The sequence below is a fragment of the Pollicipes pollicipes genome, unplaced genomic scaffold (genome assembly GCF_011947565.3).
Source record: "Pollicipes pollicipes isolate AB1234 unplaced genomic scaffold, Ppol_2.1 Scaffold_3216;HRSCAF=3773_pilon_pilon_pilon, whole genome shotgun sequence".
NCBI lineage: Eukaryota > Metazoa > Arthropoda > Thecostraca > Pollicipedomorpha > Pollicipedidae > Pollicipes > Pollicipes pollicipes.
The window spans coordinates 3,951,808-3,971,352 of NW_023596251.1; the positions used below are offsets into that span (position 1 = coordinate 3,951,808).

Here is a 19,545-nt window from a genome sequence, read left to right on the forward strand (position 1 = left end):
CCTGTCGCTTTGTGATGCTCAGCACTGCGCCTGCAGGTTCTGTATGCTGGAAAGCAACAGCGCACCTGCGTGGGTCCGTTCCACGGGATCCGCCTCGTGGGACTCTGCAGGCACTGCATCACCCCCCGCAGCGTGGGTCCATTCCACGGGATCCGCCTCGTGGGACTCTGCAGGCACTACATCACCCCCCCCCCCCCCCACGACGCTCATGACGCACGATGCAATGGCTGATGCATGGCGTAGTGATCGACGCAATGATAACCTCAGCCACATTGCCCATGTTTTTCATTTTTAAATGTTTTGGCTGCTGCAGTTTGTTTTTCAGCATGCTGAAAGCACGTTCAATTTTGACGTGTTTTTTTTGTATGGCTGTGGAAGTGGCGCTGGTTGAGGCTGAGGTGATCGTTGTCTCGGTAGGGGGTGATGATCTCTGGGTAAAAGGGAAGCTCCTGTCCTCAGTGAGGTGTGTGTTAGGTGGGAGAAGCTTCCGCCGATGCTCCCTGAGGTCGCAGCAGAGGAGGGCCTTCTCCTCCCAGCCCCCCCCCCCAAAAAAAAAACACGAGAATCGTGAGTGGGTCCTAGGAACCCTGCAAGTACATCAGTGAATGCGCCGCGGTGATCACAAGCAGCCAGTAGATGTACTGCTTGGCGACGCTTATGCGTATAATGAGCAGCTTCTATCTCCTTGCTGGGTGCATCTGTGAAGATAAAAGATCCGTTGATGGCCCTAACAACACTAGGGGAACCGGCGCACGCTGCAAAGCCGGCGATGGTTTCATGTAGCTGCGCTGCTCTTGGCCACTCGATGGCGTCACCACGTGCGGCAGTAACATATTTGCAAAATGCTGTCAGGTTCTAGTTTGACCCAGATTTTGAAATTCCAAACTTGTCGCCAACAGGGTGGCACATGTCTCCATGGATATTGTTCGTCTATGTGTCTATACGTAGAATTCGTCTTCATGCGACGTGTCACAACATGCGATTTCCGCCGAAAACGTGCTCCGAGCAAGTCCTCAAACTTACCAATTCGAAGTAGGACTCTGCTTTGCACTTCTTTCGGAACATCATTAATCTCGCCGGCCCTGACCTCGGTGAGGATGCGTATTCTTTGCTCCGTCGGAAGTCATCTATGGTGAAACGGGACATCCGGGCCCGAGGAGGACGTGGGGTGTCCCTTCCCCATAGCTGTAGCCGTTTTTGCAACCACACGCGCCAAAACTCTTCCATGCGTGACCAAATATATAGACGAACCCGATATACATGTAAGATGATCTAAGCTGGCATAAGGCGTTAAGTTACCAGTGCCGGTTCAACTTCGTGTCTGTGGCGGGATCGATTGTATGTGGTTACTCTCGCACGACGCTTGAATTAATGCAAGGTCCAAGGCTACTAGAAAAGGCTACGCAGACGTGGGGTCACCATGGGACTAAAATTTGGTGATCCGTGGTGTAGTTTTTGGTTGATACTACGAAAGTTTGGTAGGTACTAGTCACATGATTAAAAACGGTGGTTTCACCATTCAACTGGATGGCAGCCATGTTCTACACCTTTGTTTTGATGTTTAAGCTTAAATATGAAAAAATAAAATCATATAAAATAACATTGCATTTTAATTTTTCTAAAGACAAATCAATGGTCGGATCTGACCGCAAAAATAAATCCTACTAACACACGTTTTCTAGTTCCAGCACCCGCGCCATATTCGTCGAGGCCACCGCGCGTGAATATCTATATGTAAAACGTTTTTGAAAAAGGAAAATCCAGATTCAGATAAATAGATATCACATATAATAGTTAAGTTACATTGATTGATGGGCAATGATTGCACATACATTTTTGCACTGCAGTGCCTACATGGAATGAAATGTGAAAATACGGTAATGTGAGAAAGGCCGGTGCCAAGAATTTCGCTGTTGCTGTGCTATGATCTTCCTATGTGTTAGTTAACTTGCAAATCTATAATATTAGATGGGTTACATAAAAATGGAGCGCAGAGAATAACACCCCCACCACCGTAAAATATCCCTATTAGACTATTTCGGAGCTAAAATATGAGCCTCGACTCTTTGACTGGTAGAAATTGCGAAACTTGCCATAAATCGGGCCATTTTACAGGAAAATTATCCTATCTTGAACTGAAATGGGACGCGCTGTATTTAAGCCCCCAGGGTTCACCACTCACTTAACCCATAAGGGCAGGCCACCCCTGCATATGCCCTGACAACGCTCCCACGCTCCACCCTCCCACTGAGGCTGTAGGATGTGCATTCCAGTTTCTCAGTGTGCGTCCCAGGGTGCTGCGAGCCCGTCTGTTCCGCCGTATCTCATTTCCAACATATGTTGATGCTGTTGTTGCATGTTGCACTCCTTTGCACAGACTGGTTCTGAGCGCTTCCGGCTAGACTTCTTCGGGATAAATCATCGGTGACTAGGTACCCCATCTGTCTGTTGGGGGCAGGTTGGAAGCGCATTTTAGCAATAATTTTGTGGCTTTGTTGCAAACCAACGCCGTTTCCCAGCTGAAAATGTTGAATTGAATGTGCTAGGTCGAAAACAATGCGGCTTTTGGACACATTTACGTTTAAACCAAACCCCGAGGAACAGCGTTTTCACGCCACCATAGCGTTGGTGCATTATGACTTAGTCCCATGATGTCGTCACAGCAACGTTACCCAGAATGCAGTCATGTTTGGTAGCATCTTTCTGAGTCGAGGGCGATGACCTCCTTGGGGCCATTCCTCTGCCTATAATATTCTCGTTAAGTTAAGTCGTTATTGTATAGGTGGCTGATGTGAGAGATCCACCTGAAGTATTTCCATTTGACTGTCCCGACTGGTCAATATCACACCTGCTGCGCGCCAAATGTGTTTGATGGGAAGCAGCTGATTTTACCAGCCACCATATTGGGGAGATACTCGAGGCGTTTTCCAGCATGTAGAGCACGTGGCTGTGGAACGTCATAGGTCGTTACCTGAAGGGGCGGGGCATCTGGGAACATTTTCCCATGAAGAATGGGGCCATGGTCTAGTGGCTGGAAGGGCCTGTGTAACGCCACGTGGTAACTAGCCTGCGTCTGCCAGATCCGCAGACATGTCCCTTGGCAAATAGCCTGCGGTTGTCAGATCCGCGGACTTGTCACTTGGCAACTAGCCAGCGGTTGCCAAATCCGTAAAGTAGTATTTGACAGTAGCTGAGCTCTAGGTCATCGTCGTATTTACTGATCACGCTAACACATTCAGCGTAAGCCATGCAGAATGTATTTTCGCCTCGGGCGTATATGAACTTGCTAATTGGTTATGATGTTTGCGTAGTCAGTCGCTTAAATTGGGCAACGGTCAAAACGATGTGCTGTATGGCTCATGGTGGACTGGAGCAGTACTGTACAAACAGTGCGTGTGCGTTCCCAAACAATGTATGTTGAAATGTGCTTATGTGTCCGTTGAAAGATTAGGATAGACAAAAATCGAGAAGCAAGAGTCCCATGAAACACTGTGAATAGGCATATAAAAACGTGGCTTCACATGTGATTTTCGTTCCTATTTCCAAACCAGCTTAAAAACATATTTTTGGCGCGTTTATTTATTGATTTTTTCTGCCAATCCTAACAAGTACGTATGACACCAGCATCTCGCCATATCGTCCATCGTGCCCGGGAAGCGTAGCCTGCAATCCACGACGCGGGAGTAGAAAGAACAAGGAAGTGTCGTGAATCAGATCACCTGTCGGCGGCAGGCGGCAGGTGCCGCCGATGGCGGCCAGTTTGTGTGTGTTTCCGCTGCTTGCCTGCACAGACTGTTGGTCCTTGATCTCTTGATCTCCATGCGTTTGATAAGCTTATGCGTCACGTCGCCGACTGAGGGCGGAGCTGCGTCACGTATATGCGTCTAACGTCGCCGACTGGAGGCGGGGCTGCGTCACGTCGCCGACTGAGGGCGGAGCTGCGTCACGTATATGCGTCTAACGTCGCCGACTGGAGGCGGAGCTGCGTCACGTCGCCGACTGGAGGCCGAGCTGCGTCACGTCGCCGACTGGAGGCCGAGCTATTTACCGCCTTCAAGAGCACGCTGAGCGCCCGGCTCCAGCCTATTCCATGCATTATATCAGTCTTCACCATGCATTACGTATGAAAGCTAAAGAGACAGCCTTAAAAAAGTTTTATTTACTTATTTTGTAACGGCTTGATTTAGTCCGCAATTTTTCGCCAGAAATGCTTTGCAGAGATTCACAAGCATATTTGTTAGTTGCATATTTCTGATGCAAATGCGACTGACTGGCTCTACGCAAGCTCATGATTGTACGGGCAGGTGTGATGGCAATACCTTCTACCGAAAATTATTGGCGCCTTTTGAGAACATTCAGTGGTGTGCTTGGCGCAGACGCGACAAAAACTCTTGCTGTATGCAGTTCATAGATGTGATGCTTACAAGAGCTATATATATATATATATATATATATATATATATATATATATATATATATGTATGTATATATATATATATATATGTATATATATATATATGTATATATATATATATATATATATATATATATATATATATGTATATATATATGTATGTATGTATGTGTGTGTGTATGTGCATATATGCATATATTTGCACAATGTAATCTACATGTAGAGTACAGATTATTCCGTGGCTGCTGTTATCTGACCAAACTGGCGTGTTTCCGTTGCCAGAATGGGTGACATGCTTTGACGGCCTGACACTAGTGGTATGACAACAGTGATGCGTCGCGCCGTCACCCTGCCCTGACATGATGAACGCTAGGTCACATCCATTGACCCTGTGCCGGCAGATGGTCGCGACATTTGTCCGTCGGCTCCCCTGAAGGCGCTGGGTACGCGGCGGCAAGGTCATGACCTCCGACCCCGGCCACCACGTGCGGCTGCTGGTGCTGGGTGGACCGCGCGTGGGCAAGACGGCCATCTGTCGCCGATTCCTCCACAACGAGTTTGACGAGCGGTACCGGCCGACCTTCGAGGAGCAGTACTCCCGGACGTTCCATCTGGGCAGCACGCGCCTCGATGTGGACGTGCTGGACACGTGCGGTGACAACAGCTTTCCGGCCATGAGGAGGTGAGGACCGGCCGAAGTAACAGATCTCCTGACATCGGGGGGGGGGGGGGACCAGTCCAGAAAACGGCTTCCCGGCGGTGGAGGGGTGAGGATCAATCAAAATTGCAGCCTCACCCTATTTAGAAATAAAAAACTATCTCAGAAAATAAGTTTCCCGGTACTGACGAGGTGCGACCTGAACGATCCAAAGGTACCTGAGTCAAGGATTGTCATTAAGGCGCCAAAGTAGGCAACGTAACTTGATGAAGTAGATCAGAGTCTCAGTTGCGCACGCGCAGATCTCCCTGCTATCGCTCGGTTGCGCACGCGCAGATCTCCCTGCTGTCGCTCCAATGCACACGCCCAGACCTTCCTGCTGTCACTTCTACCACTAACGGCACCGTCTGCCCGCCAGGGTCTCCATTGCGCATGCGCAGGCCTTCCTGCTGGTGTTCAGCGTGGACAGCCACGCCTCCCTCCTGCAGGCCGCCGACTGCTTCAGCGAGATCCGCAAGCTGCGTGAAGACTTCCGCGAGGTGCCCACCTTCCTCGCCGGTAACAAGAGCGACGTGCCGGCAGACCAGCGCGAGGTCAGCAACATCACCGCCACCAACTGGTTCTACTCCAAGATGTCGTCGAACAGGTGCGTGGGCTGCGATGCTCGGCTTGGACTCCACTGGGGGCGGGGCTGATTGTTACGCGACCTGCTTGGGGGCTGCAAACGCGCCTTGCGTTTGGTGCGAGCGTGGGGCTGCGTCTAGGAAGTAGCACAGGCGCACAATAACAAACAGGCTACATGATTGGGTATTTTTATGACATTTTTTAGTCGAGGTTTTGGGAGATGGTGAAGCTTGTCCAACAGAAGAAGCGGAAGAAAGGCAAGGTTCAATTGCTTAAAGTTGCTTATTTCCAACGCAGATCTATGAGAGGACCGTCAAAATGTTTCGTGAATACGCAGTCTTTGTACTGTGTACAAAAGACTCTACACTGGCAACCCATAACTTTCAATTCCACAGCTTTAGATTTAGTTGTGCATTGATGTCTGTTTTGTTTCCCGGCACATCCACGGGTGGGAAATTGTGACTACTTACCTCTCCACCGTGGTGGGGAAAATGATATAAATGACACGAAAACGGATACAAATGGAGCACACCTCCCGCATTGGTTAGGGATTATCGGCTCAGCCGAATGTGCGGCACTGAGAGATCTCACGAGTCAGTATTAGATCCATCGCCGGAGATTGGCCACCACGTCTGCCCCAGCCGGACAGTTGCCCAGCAGTAGTGCTCTCTGTCGCCGCCGAACCATCACACAGCAGGCAGCCTGCACTGGACCAGCTGGACCGGCGATGACGAGCGTCGGCGTGGTGGCACGTCCCCTCCCCGGTCGGACCTCCGAGGTGCCGATCCCCCCCCCCCCCCCCCTGGTCGGACCTCCGAGGTATCAGTTCCCCCCTTTCCGGTCGGACCTCCGAGGTGCACGTCCCCTCCCCGGTCGGACCTCCGAGGTACCAGTCCCCCCCCGGTCGGACCTCCGAGGTATCAGTTCCCCCCCTTTCCGGTCGGACCTCCGTGGTGGCACGTCCCCTCCCCGGTCGGACCTCCGAGGTGCCGATCCCCCCCCCCGGTCGGACCTCCGAGGTGCCAGTCCCCCCCCCCGGTCGGACCTCCGAGGTATCAGTTCCCCCCCTTTCCGGTCGGACCTCCGTGGTGGCACGTCCCCTCCCCGGCCGGACCTCCGAGGTGCCGGTCCCCCCCTCCCCTCCCCGGCCGGACCTCCGAGGTGCCGGTCCCCCTCCCTCCCCTCCCCGGCCGGACCTCCGAGGTGCCGGTCCCCCCCTCCCCTCCCCGGCCGGACCTCCGAGGTGCCGGTCCCCCTCCCTCCCCTCCCCGGCCGGACCTCCGAGGTGCCGGTCCCCCCCTCCCTCCCCTCCCCGGCCGGACCTCCGAGGTGCACGTCCCCTCCTCGGTCGGGTCCCGGGGGTGCACGCCCCGTTCTCGGCCGGGTCTCCGGGGTGCACGTCCCCTCCTTGGTCGGATCACTGAAGTGCTCCCAGTGAAATCGAAGCCGCAAAACGGCGCATTCTGTGGGCACGGACCCGGGCATCACGGTAGCCATTTGCACATGGTTCATTGGAGAAGAAAAGCGGAATGGCGAGGTACGCTCCGTCATGGCTGATCTGGACACAACACACTGCGCACCGGCTGTTCTGGGCGCAATTCACTGCGTACCGGCTGCCCCTGAGTTCGACGTAGCACACTGTGTGCCGGCTGTTCCGCACACAACTCACTGGGGGCCGGCTGTTTCGAACATCAACGTTTGGGGCCGGCTGTCTCCGACGCAGGACGTTGGGAACTTGCTGTTTCCGACACACGACGTTGGATCAGACAGGAGACGCTAGGGACCGGCCCTCCTGAAAAAGACGCGACGGGCCCGGTCCTTCTGGACGTGGCGCCCTGAAGTGACCTCTAGCGCATGGCGCACTGACCTCGTTGTTCTTAACGTCACACGAGTTCCGACTCCTCTGAACATAACACGATGGGCTTTGGCTCTCCTAAACATGGCCCGATGAAGCGTTGCTGTACCTGGCCCGATCCGCTGGGACCAGTGTCCTCCCCATGTGATGCGCTGAGCATTGGTTCTTCTGGATACCATACAATACACCCTGGTCTTTCTGGGTGCGGCGCAGTGTGACTTCTGGTCCCTGGATATGTCGCTCTCCAGCGGTCCATTTCCTAAACGGTCGCAGGTCTGGCGTCGTAATGGGAAGTCCTAGAAAAAAACAAGTTTGGAATGAATGTGAATAGTATGCTTTAACATCATACATGTTGGACCCAAAAACATTTTTCGGTAACCCTTTAGTGCGGGGAGTACCAGCTCCAGGGTTTGCCAAAAACATAGGCAATACCGACGACTCAGTATTCGTCGTTAATGTGCATCTGGTAAGAGAAACTTTACGGTTTGTCACTGGCACATTCCACGGTGCCGATACAGCAACTGGTCAGTACGATCGGAGACCGTGCCTGACCGTGGAGACCGTGGAGATCGTGCCGTGCCCCCTTCATACAGTGCGGTGTTGAGTAGCAATACAAGAAGTCAGTTCTTTTTTGAAATACTTACCTTGACATTCATTCGTCTCTAACCAACTTCAGTTTTTTTAATTATACAGCGTAATTTAGGACTTACATCGGTTCCTGGACACCACCTGCCGTACCCTTACTCCGTTCCTCTGCAAATGGGTATAGGGGTGGAATAAAGTCAACAACCCTGCTGAGCGGGGGGACGCCGTCGGTTCACCGCCCCCTCCCCCTGCCCCTCCCCGGATCGACCGCCTCTGTCCCTCGTCAACCATCGACCGCCGAATTGACCGCCGCTGTTGACACGCACCTGAACAGTGTAAGACCTGACGCGTACCTGAACAGGACGCCGTGCGACTGGCCGTCGGCTGCCGTGACGCACAGGCAGGGACTCGCGTCACGCGACCAAATGTTCGTAAAGACTGGCGTCCAGCTGCCAGCTGTGAGGCGTCACGTGGTCGCCGGCCTCGGTCGCGGAGCAGAGTCCCCTGGCGATCGCTGATCACGTGACCCAGCCGCAGGCCCGTTCACCAGGCCCGTTCAACAGCGCCCCGTGTATTACGCTCAGCAACAGGAGCTCAAGTTTTGTATGACTTGGTTGGTTTATTTGGCTTGTGTTGACATTTATGCGCATCGTGCCTCCTATCCGAATGGAGATTGGCGGACGAACTGCTGGGTCACTGTGCCATTATGCTGTTTAAGCAAGGACTGTATTCTGTAAAATATCAGCGAGTCATCGAAGCGAGGCATGCCATTGATAAAGCGTATCAGTGGAAAGTGGCGCCCTCAGCGCAGCAGTGTGCAGCGTTGTACCTGGTGTGCACCAGGTGTGCAGCGCAGCGGTTAGACGCCTGCGTTGCATGCCGGTTGCCCCCCAAGGGTCTCCATTTGATACCCCGGCTGGGCGCAGCGGCTCCAGGTGTGCAGGAGCGGCGGCGCCGACCCACGGGCAGGACGAAGACGGGTCCCTCGGCTACAATAAGCACCTGGTGCGGGAGGTGTGAATTCGCCCCATGTCACACCGGGGTAGCCTTGACGGAGACCCCCCCCCCTCAGCGTTGAACCGTCCCCCACTGGGGCTTCGAGGCTGGTGGGAGTCCCTGGTGCAACAGCCAGCATTGGCCCGACTCAACTGGCTAATGAGTCTGGCTGGGCTTCCCCTGACTGGTGTCGACTGAGGAACTCAGATTTTGCGCATCAAAGCCAGGGCCGACCGTGTCCAAAGCAATTTCGGATCTTCAGATGACGCCACCAAAGACACGTTCTCGGTCGAGAATCTGGAGTCAACTCTTCATCTCAGCACCTCGTGCTGATGCTGTTTGCAATGAATTGCTCTTGGCAAAGTTTTGTCGAGGATTTCATGTTGCAGCTCGCTGCGCTGTTTAATTACGCATGAATAAGATATGATTTCTCAGAACAGTGGTTGGAGTTAATGCTCATTCTCATTTTGAAGTCAGGAAGGCTGACGATAGCCCGTCGGATTCGCATCAAGCAACGCTTATATCGTACCTATACAAACTATTGGAAAAAGTCCGCAAATGACTCATATAGTTCCGGGAGAAGAGTGGTTCGTTTACAAACGAACGTTGCGCTTTTCGTCGCAACCGTGGTTTATATATATATATATATATATATATATATATATATATATGTATATATATATATATATATATATATCACCTGGGACTTTTATACGCAGTCCTTAGGCGAGCTTTTCACAAAAGCAGCATACCGTTGTTGTCTTCTTCAACGTGAGACGGGTGTGTGGAACGACATGGAAGTATCGTGTTCTGTCTTAACTCCGTACATTTGTCGTGAGGGGACATACGGGTCAGCATCTGACCAACTTCCTGAGTGACCGACGTTTTCGTGTCGGCGCAGGGCCGTGTCTCCAGTTTCTATGAAGAGGCCGGTGTTTCGCAGGGCAGCGTGCTGAGCGCTGCATTGCTCCTGACTGCGATTAATGACCCCCAGAAATGTCTGGCCCCTGGTGTGAGTCGCTCTTTTTGTGGTCCATTTTGCTCTGTGGTGCTCTACCTCGAATGCTGTCCCTACCGAGCAACAATTGCAGTTGTCTTTTGCCAGAATGGCGGGGTGGATCAAACGGAGCAAACCAAGATTTTCCATCGAAAAAATATGTGCGTCCACTTACGTTATAGGAGGAAGTAATGTAGAGAAGTGGCTTCCAAGCACCATGACCAGCAAAGCTACCAAACACACATACATCACGCCATAGAAGATGTGAGTTAGTTATTGGGTGGTGAAGGAGAGTCAACCGCCTCGGTTATTGGCGACCGCTGCTGGAGCGCCCGCCGTCGTGAGCTCTAGGTGGAAGTCCGCTGGCATTTGGACATGTCCTCATGAGATGTTGGGATTTTGACGCCGAGAGGGTCAGATTTCTCCTGCAATATCAGGTCCTCAGCGTCTTCGTCAGCAGCCATCCGTGAACGTCTCCTCCTTTGGAATGTTTTTGAAATGCACTGGGCTGCAAGCCCTGCACGATCCATCCGACGCTGATAACGGAATACCTAAACACCGCTTCCGCGCCTATGCAATGCTGTTGTCGCTTGTTATTTGGCCTCGTGGAGATTTTATGGTATTTACTTTTAGCTGTCCTCTGGTGGTATACTCGACCTCCAGACAATCTTGTTATAAATAACAGAGCCAGCCGGCATATATATATATATATATATATATATATATATATATATATATATATATATATATAAGTGCATTTAGGGAGCAGGTTCCCACTGAGGTGTAATGGCTGAGTGTTCAGCGTTTCTTTATTTTCACTCGACTGATGTCCGGCAACAGAGCTCACACTTAACAGGGCCTGTTCCGTGAGCTCCGTTGATGTCATTTGATGATATTGAAATTTCGGTGCCCCGGAAATTTGGTGCGAAATTGACAAGTAAAATGATCGGCATGTTCCGTCCAACTCTTACCTGATCTGACCTTGAGCCGCCGCTGCCGCCGGCCGCGGGCCACAGGGGCAGTGAACCGTGAAGCGACTCGAACTTCCCATCCCGCCTAGGGTGAGCTGGGAGGCAGGCGCTGTAGCCGGCTGAGCAACGGGCGGACAATAGCTACACATCATTTTAATGCACCAATATTGGGAGTCACTGCCTTAGTCACACTCACTCACTCACTCAAGCGAGCGGTGCAACAGAGCCAGGAGTCACTGGACCACGCCAGTCGTCAATTGAGAGGAAGGTTAAGCGCATGTGGTAGCGTATTTCCCTTTGATACAATAAACCGATTCCGGAAGTGGGCCGGTTTTTGGTTTTTGGTGGGCATCCGCCATTTTTGTTTTTTCACTGCGATTTGAGGTTGCGTCTCACGTTCAGCAGACATGTGACTGGAGTCATATCTATATATCCGGCATCTGAAGGCGGGGTGATGAATGCCGGTGGCGCGAGGACAAGTGCATACATTGCAGCATGAAACTAGAGATACGCTAGGTGTGTATGTGTGTATATGTATGCATGCTAAATTTTTCGTTTATGCTGAGCATTTGGCAACCCATAACCGAAGGCGGCGTGGAGCGCACGCTACAATAGTGGATGGCTATAATGGATGTTCGTCTAGAACTTTTGCAAGAAACTCTCGAGAAACTGTGCATTGCATTACACTGAAAGTACGTGGTGGCTGTTACCAAGCCATTGAGTATATTCCATATGGAACTGCTATGAACATTGTAGTTCATGGCTTCGACAGTACGAACTTGGGATTCAGCACGTTACCGATTCAGCCACTAAGGCCAATAATAATGTCCCGAAATTCGCAAAATTCACGGCGTCCGTGCATGTTGCACGTTGACCCGGGACGCTACGGGAGTTCAGCCTGTCTAGACAAGAAGGGCCGTGGGATCGGTGCAAGATCTTTAACCAATATATCTTTGGGTGTCGGGTTTGCCGAAATTCAGCGTGACAGAAGTTGCCTCACAGCTCTGTGGAGATCCGGCCTCCATCATGGGAATCCCGTGAGTTCGCAGGAAAAGTACGCTATAGAGCGGCTGTTCTACTGGCGCGCTGCGGTGGGGCTGATTTGGAGGACCATTGCACGGTGATGCAATCTCTTTGAAAGTCCCATCGTAGCTTGGGCCATCGAAATTACTTTGTCGTTACGTCAGGCCCACTTGCAGAGCGAGGCAGCGACGGAGAAGAAAACCTTATGTTTTAAGGGCTTGCCTGAAACGAAGTGTTATGCCTTATAACCTTCCGTTCGCTCTAGGACAGAAAGGACCATAAAGACGTTTTGGTGAGCCCAAACGTGTTGAAAGGATCAGGCCTACCAAAGAAGCGCACTGGAAACCAAAGGTCCTGAGCGTGATGACAAATTATGTTGAGGTAAATACGTGGAAGGTTGTGCAATATTGTCCTCACTCGTTTGATGCATCTGTTTTCGCCAAAAGTCTTCTTTTCCCGCCATCATAATCCTGACAGGTTTTGGCTTAGCGCGGGCCCCACGGGGGAGGGGGAGCGTGAGGCACTGTGGCTCTCATTATGGCAGGCACTGGGGTCCTCATCATAGCAGGCACTAGGGCTCGCATCATAGCAGACACTGGGGCCCTCATCATAGCAGACACTGGGGCCCTCATCATAGCAGACACTGGGGCCTCATCATAGCAGGCACTAGGGCTCGCATCACAACAGACACTGGGGCCCTCATCATAGCAGACACTGGGCGCTCACCATAGCAGACACTGGGGCCCTCATCATAGCAGACACTGGGGCTCTCATCATAGCAGTGGTTAGTCCGTAGCCCTGCGACTGAAGACACAGCGTAAACATGACAAAACGACGGTCATTCAGTGCTTGATGAGATTTCTCTGCCATCAAAACTTTGATGTGAGTGCAGATGTTAATAGGAATAATATTGAAGCAGCCCTAGCCTGTAAGTGGTGATGAATTTGAACGAGCCGTGCTCATCAGACAGCGTAGCGTAGACAGCATCAGACAGCGTAGACAGGTAGCACAGCGCTGCGGGGCGGCTTGTCACGTTTGAGGTCAAACTTGGAGCCGCGCGCGGCGGATCACGTTAGTTCACAGCGCATGCGCATACGCATATCCCACAGCGCATGGGGTTCACGACGTGAGTGCTGCCACCGATCTGTCGGAGGTCTCGGGGTTATCTGCCAATCAGCTTCTTAGCAAGCCCCGCATGCCCACTCAGCGAGGCTCCGCTCGGCAAGCTATCAGGCAGACCTGTGGCATATATTTAAATAGATTATCTTGGCAGTGGACAGTCCCGAGACTGGGGGCTTTCATTCGCCGCTCACCGGCCAAGGGCTTGTAGTCAGGGAAAGGCGTCCCTTGGAGGTAGTGGCGAGAGCAGCAGGATACTGACACGGTGTCCTCAGTCGAGGGAATTACCCACAATAATAAATACCCGTACAAAGTATGCATTAGCACGTGATTGCGATGTGCTTGCGGTTGTTAGTAGATGAAGCTAAAATGTAAAGTATAAGGCGCTGAACAAACGCTGGCCACGGCTCTTTCAGAATACTACAAGGTGTTTCAATGGAAATATAGATATTGAAATGCTGTGATACGTATCAGAGTACATTATTATATGTTTTATATCACATATACGAACATTTTGATTTTGCGATTTTACAGGCGGTTTTCAGCTGTGCAGCGCAATGTCTCCACGACAGCCCCTGAACACAAGCGCACTTCTCCAAATGTCAAAATGATTCACTCCTGCTAGTGTATTGCAAATGGCGTCTTCAGCCGCTGGGTGCGGGGACGGAGGCCTGTATCTCTAGCTCACATGCCACGTGATTGGCTTTGTGAAGAATACCAATCCAAATGCCCGGAAATTTTAGCAATGCTTGTCAGATAGAGCGTGCTTGGAGTATTTCAATCATCCTTACTTGCACTTTTGAAATTATGATTTCAAGTGAGACGCCCTGTAGTACGAAGAGGACTGCATGAGGTAGTTCTTCTCGTATGTAGACTGCATAGTACTGCTTCCTGGGTTTAAACTCCCAAGGAAAAGAATAGCTACCACGCGCACCACACGCTCGTGAATTAAACTTGCCTGATACAACGTAACTTACACATATGTCGTAGCGCATCCAATTTGGCTTATCTGTTAATGCCCAGGCCCAACTAAAGTGGCATATTACGCCGACAAATAGGCTGACTGCCAGCCATTGGATGTCTTCACAGGCCGGTCAATACATGGATTATGGCTTACTTTATGAACAGACCTGAGCTGGATGGGGAGTTATTATACTGCCTGAGATGTACTGGATTTGCATGTGGTGACATGCAAGAAATACTGAACCAATGTTGAAACTCCTCCCAGAAGCCCTCAGAAGAGCACGGCAGTACACGCTGACCCATTTCGAAAAACAACGCTTCGAGCAAAAAAACCCGCTCGCATTGCTTTCATCAACGACGTCTGCGCAAAGCACTAATGGGCGTACGCCTTGTTCGTGGAGCTGAGACGTGCTTGCTCGACTGAAAGGGATTAATGACATCCTCCGCCTGCTCCTGGCCGTCGGCGCTTCTTGCAAATCTGACTCAGCTCTGCACTGCCGGCGCCTGCTGCCTCGCGGTGAGTGGATTAGCGTCCCGCGCCACTATCGTCACCATGTCGGCATCCCGCGTCACAACTGTCTCCAGCGGACGCCGATTGGCTGCGGGTGCCTCAAATAGTCGGAAGACGAGAGGCACGAGTGCGACACAGTTACGCAGTGACGATGGTGTCAGTTACAGAGTGAGAGGCATGTCACAGTCATACAGTGGCTGGCACATGACGAAAATACAGTAGCGAAACGGCACAGTGACGCAGTAACGAGCGCATCAGTCCTACATTGACGAACACGTCACAGGCACACAGTGGCGACACAACACAGTCATACAGTGACGAGCGCGTCAGTCATACAGTGACGAACACGTCACAGGCACACCGTAAAGACCGGTCACAGCCGCTCTGCGACCAGCTGGTGAACCCCACGCAGTGCCGAACGCGTCGTTGCTGCCCGTCATAATCACTTCACTGCTCTAGCTTTTTCAGGTGCGCTCCGGCGCACTTGATTGCACGAGCCGTGAGCGACCCAAGGGTGAGCCTGATCAGGCTTCCAGCATCTATCACGGCCTGGCCGAGTAAAGGCCCGCCCGCGTGCGAGCCAGCCGTCAGCACCTTTGTCTCTTGGACGCACCGGGCCACGTGCGCTGTTACCGGGCATGTACTGCGCCGCGCAGAAAAGCGGCGGTGAAGCGCACCTCCCAGCGCTGATACGCGATGCCTGCTGGAGTAGTGTCAGACAGGTGCGTAATAAAGCTGTCTACATCTGCGGAAAACCTAGTCCAGCAATTGCGTCGTAATGATTCCATCGTTCTACCACCGTCTACTGTCATTGCGTCGTAATGATTAGCGCTGCTCGGGTTTTCCCAGTCCTTGACTGTTGCAGTCTCCTGCTTCTCTTATTGGTGTCCGGTGTCAGCCGTGGTCCGACAAGGGAAACAGCGGATGTGGGAGCTCCAACCCCTCCCGCGCTGGGACCGTGCTTCTCTGACACCCCCCCCCCCCCCCGTCCCCGCCCTGCGACCGTGCAGCTGCTTCACGGCTCTTCGGAGTCAGTTCTGCCATCTGGCTTCCAGTCCCCATGTCCTCTTGTTTGAGCAGAGTTGTAGCGTCGAGCGCAGCTACCCATGCGATAACTTTCCCTCAATCAGAAAGTTACTCTCGGTCCACTGGTCAGACGTGCGACGAAAGCGAAATACTTGAGTGCACCTTCTAGGGTATCTTACCGTCCATTTTCGATCGTTGAAAGTGGAATAAATGTGGACGTGCAACTGACAGCATAGAAGCGCGAATTTGCTGTAAAATTAGGCTGACCACATGGGTGTACAGTCTGCTGGTTGCATGCCCCAACACTCTACGCCCGTCAGCTGCATCGCCCCAGTATTCCACGCCCGTCAGCTGCATCGCCCCAACACTTCACGCCTGTCAGCTGCGTTGCCGTCGAGTTAAGACACATTTTTATACAGCTAAACGCAGGTGGCCTGAGGGCAGGTGGGGCATCCGTCATCACTGGCGTGTATTGCTTGCTCAAGGGCGTAACCTAGTTAAAGCGACGAAATGACGTAAGCTAGCTGAAAGTGGCCAAACGGTGTATACGCCGCCGTGCTCGGCGAATGTAAGCCTTATGCTGGCGGAAGAGCCGCCTCCCGCTGGACTAGCTCGCTCTGTACAGGAAAAGCTATTCCGTGCGCAAGAAATTTCAAACAGCTCCTGTCTTCTCACCACTGTTTGGAGACGAAAAAACGCTGAATGTCGTCCTAGCAGTCTCCCGAGGGACTTTCCACTCAGTTATGTGAGACAGTAGTTAAATTATTTTTGTGGCCCAGCTCGTATAGCAGGCCCTCCGACTACCACCGACATTGCGGGTCAAGCCTAAGCCAGCCTTGCTGTGAATTATTGGACGGCTTGTTATGGATGTCGGGCCCGGGGCCGCAAGCACATTTGTGTGTGGTAGTAAGCTACTGTAATTAAGTTAATCGTTACGATTTATGGACGTCATTTTAATCGTATTAAGAATTTAAATGACAGTTTCCCTGAAAGTGAACGACCTTTATCTACCACGTGCTTCTTTGCGCGCGATTTCACTTCCACACAAAACGTAGGAGTTTCGGATGATCTGCTTAGCTGCATTTCAAACAATAACATTCTGAAATCCAGTTCAGTTATTCAGCACTTGTGAATCAAGTCAGAAACTGCACCCGGGCAGCCTCGAAAGCACGTGCGTGCAAGCAGGCGACATCCTGAGGACAAAGGCGTTATCCGTGTCACTGAATCATCGTAATCTTTCCGGATCTTCAAGCGCACGGGACATTTAAACTTCCTAATTGGTCTACTTGGAAACATTATCGGCTTCAACCATGAGTTACGCTCACCAGGCCCGTTGTGGCACTTAGAGCGGCGCGCCGAGAACCACGTGATGCGCTTCGATTTTTTTTATAATCGTTAAAGGCCGTCTCCATGATGTTAAGAACCCACTTTGCTGGGTGCAGTGGTGAGCAGCCGGGCGGCCACTGGGCGCAGAGCGAACCAGACCCGCAGGGGCGTAGTAAATGGGAGGGGCGAGGACGCCCCCCCCCCCCCCCCAGCCCAAATTTTGTTTCGTTTTGTGCCATAGATGGCTTCCGAAAGAACGTCACACATTGACGTAATGTGTGCGCACGGAGTTTCTCCTTAAGGGAATTTTGGCTGCACCGCTGCAGCCCCGTCATGGCCTCGTCACAGCCGGTGACGGCAGCAAACGCACGGCGCCTCCGCCCGCCCGTCCGACACGAGCGTCGAAACCACACATATCCGATGAACCCGACGTAAGGTTGTTAAGTGGCGGGTGGTTGTATGAGTATAGCCAGTGGCGGGTAGGACATGTCTCCAGCAGTTTTTTTCTCGAAATGGGGCTTGTCCCTTGCAAGTTTACCTCCACTTTTATTTATTTGTTTATTTATCTTCTTTTGTCACCAATAGAGCATCAGCCCGTTAGCAGGCGAAGTACAATAAATACAAAGCACACAGTAGCATGAACATAACTAAAGGATGACATATTCCATAGGTGAAGATGTAACGGACTCAAAACATACTTGACCGCTTGACATCTCAAAGCTGAAATCCCAAAATGCTGTAATAAGAGCAAACGTAATCGACTACATGCCAATTATTATGTTTGGGTCATTTGAAACAACCCAAGTGACAACGAGCCTTCAGCTTCGGGCCATCCACCGGTTTGAAGTGTATCCAGATTTGTTTGCTACACCTTTTTAAGACTGACTGCAGCATTTTAAAACGGGCATCCTTACTCTAGGCTGCCCATTTTGTGAATTTATACAATGTCGGATCATGCCATAGCAAGATATTACAAATCGATTCGGTCTGGGTATTTCCGTAAGGAAAGAGGCACAGCTTCTCACTGGTTTGCCGTCTCTCAGTCACCATATCTCTTGGCAAATACTTGTTGCGATTACAAATGTATCATGTGCAAAGTAGTTATATTGTTTTCTCACATGTGCATTCAATATCCACCCTACGCACGGCGTTTGCTCTTTAAATGTTATAATCATTTCACACGCCAGCCATTTCCCGACGGCACGCTGATTCTCGGTCGTAAGTTGTGTGCCAGCTCTATCGGCGCTGCGCTGGTCCCTTCATCATCACCTCTGTCGGTTTTTACGACGGGGAGGAGCATATCTTATTTTGCTTAATTTTCGAAGTAACTATCTAATGCACATCAAAATCAGATGAGTTTATTACGAACACTATCGATACTTGGGGAAAAGTGGAGTAGTTTTGTACTCCTTATACGCGTACGAGTGCATGGTTGCTTATTCTACGCAACCGGCTTCGAAATAAAGGCGTGGAGTAATTTGGGCGTACTTTCCACGTAGGATTTGCGCGCTTTATTGTCTCTATGGAAGAGCGTTCAGAACTGTTTTTTAAGCCATGGAGTGTGCCGCTTGTGATGCAGTACAGTCTGATCTGTCTTGGGTGTGAGGAGCAGCTCTATGGTCCGCTCCATCCGGCTGTTTGGAGCCCAGTGCTCCGAACATCAGTCTTCGCGGGACCTCAACACATTAAAACAGCTGCACATCCTTGATATTCGTCCAAGGCTGACGTCACCAACGCCATCTAGGGGCATGACCTGAGCGGCGTGCTTAAGGCGCGGCACGGCTGGACATAGTTCGCTGGTCATCGCGCTCACCACTGTCATTCTGTGGCCGGCTGCGTTCTAGCCCTCCAGCCGTGTGGGTCACCAAGGTCTCGCAGTCTAACCTTCGGTGGCGGGATTTTCACATAGTACCGTGCATCGGGTGTTAGGAAAGGGAGCTTGAGCAATAGATCATTTTTGGTCCTTTTTATTGGCAGGCTGATTGGCCTAACTTTGCTCACTCTTGACCGTGAGTACTGCTTTCAAGCGTCGAGCGTTCACGTGACGCATCCGAACAATCGTGCTTGATGTCTTTACATGTCTTTAACCAGCGCCTCTTGATGCACCAAAGGACGGGAATTTTCAGCTGAAGATAGAGGCTGTCGAAAGACTGGGAGCTTACCTTTTTTCGTAAAACTTATGCGTTCTTGAGCCATGTTCTTCATTCCACGCACGAGTCGGCCTATCTTTGCTCTTATCATTTCTTTTTGCCTCATCACGTTGGTGAAGCGTCACCCACAGACAGTGAAGCTTTGCTCTGCGAACTGCGTTGATCCTTTTTATAATCTTGTTAGGATGCATCCAGGTTAAACTCGGACCATTGCATACTATATGTGTAGATGGTGGAAGCCAGGACACTAGCCTAGTATTTTTCTGGGAGTTTGACATTCATCCCATATCGAGGTGAATTGGAAGTAAACCCGAACGAGGTATTTAA

At 51.4% G+C, this 19,545-nt stretch overlaps 1 protein-coding gene across 1 annotated transcript in view; it reads left to right on the forward strand.

Moving 5' to 3' along the window:
• LOC119091021 (GTP-binding protein Di-Ras2) overlaps window positions 1-19,545 on the forward strand; it is a 122,326-nt gene that overhangs the window by 95,271 nt on the left and 7,510 nt on the right. Inside the window, exons 2-3 of the mRNA XM_037213741.1 lie at window positions 4,939-5,096; window positions 5,491-5,718. Of these exons, the coding sequence (XP_037069636.1) occupies window positions 4,939-5,096; window positions 5,491-5,718 (386 nt within the window). The remainder of the gene's footprint in view (window positions 1-4,938; window positions 5,097-5,490; window positions 5,719-19,545) is intronic.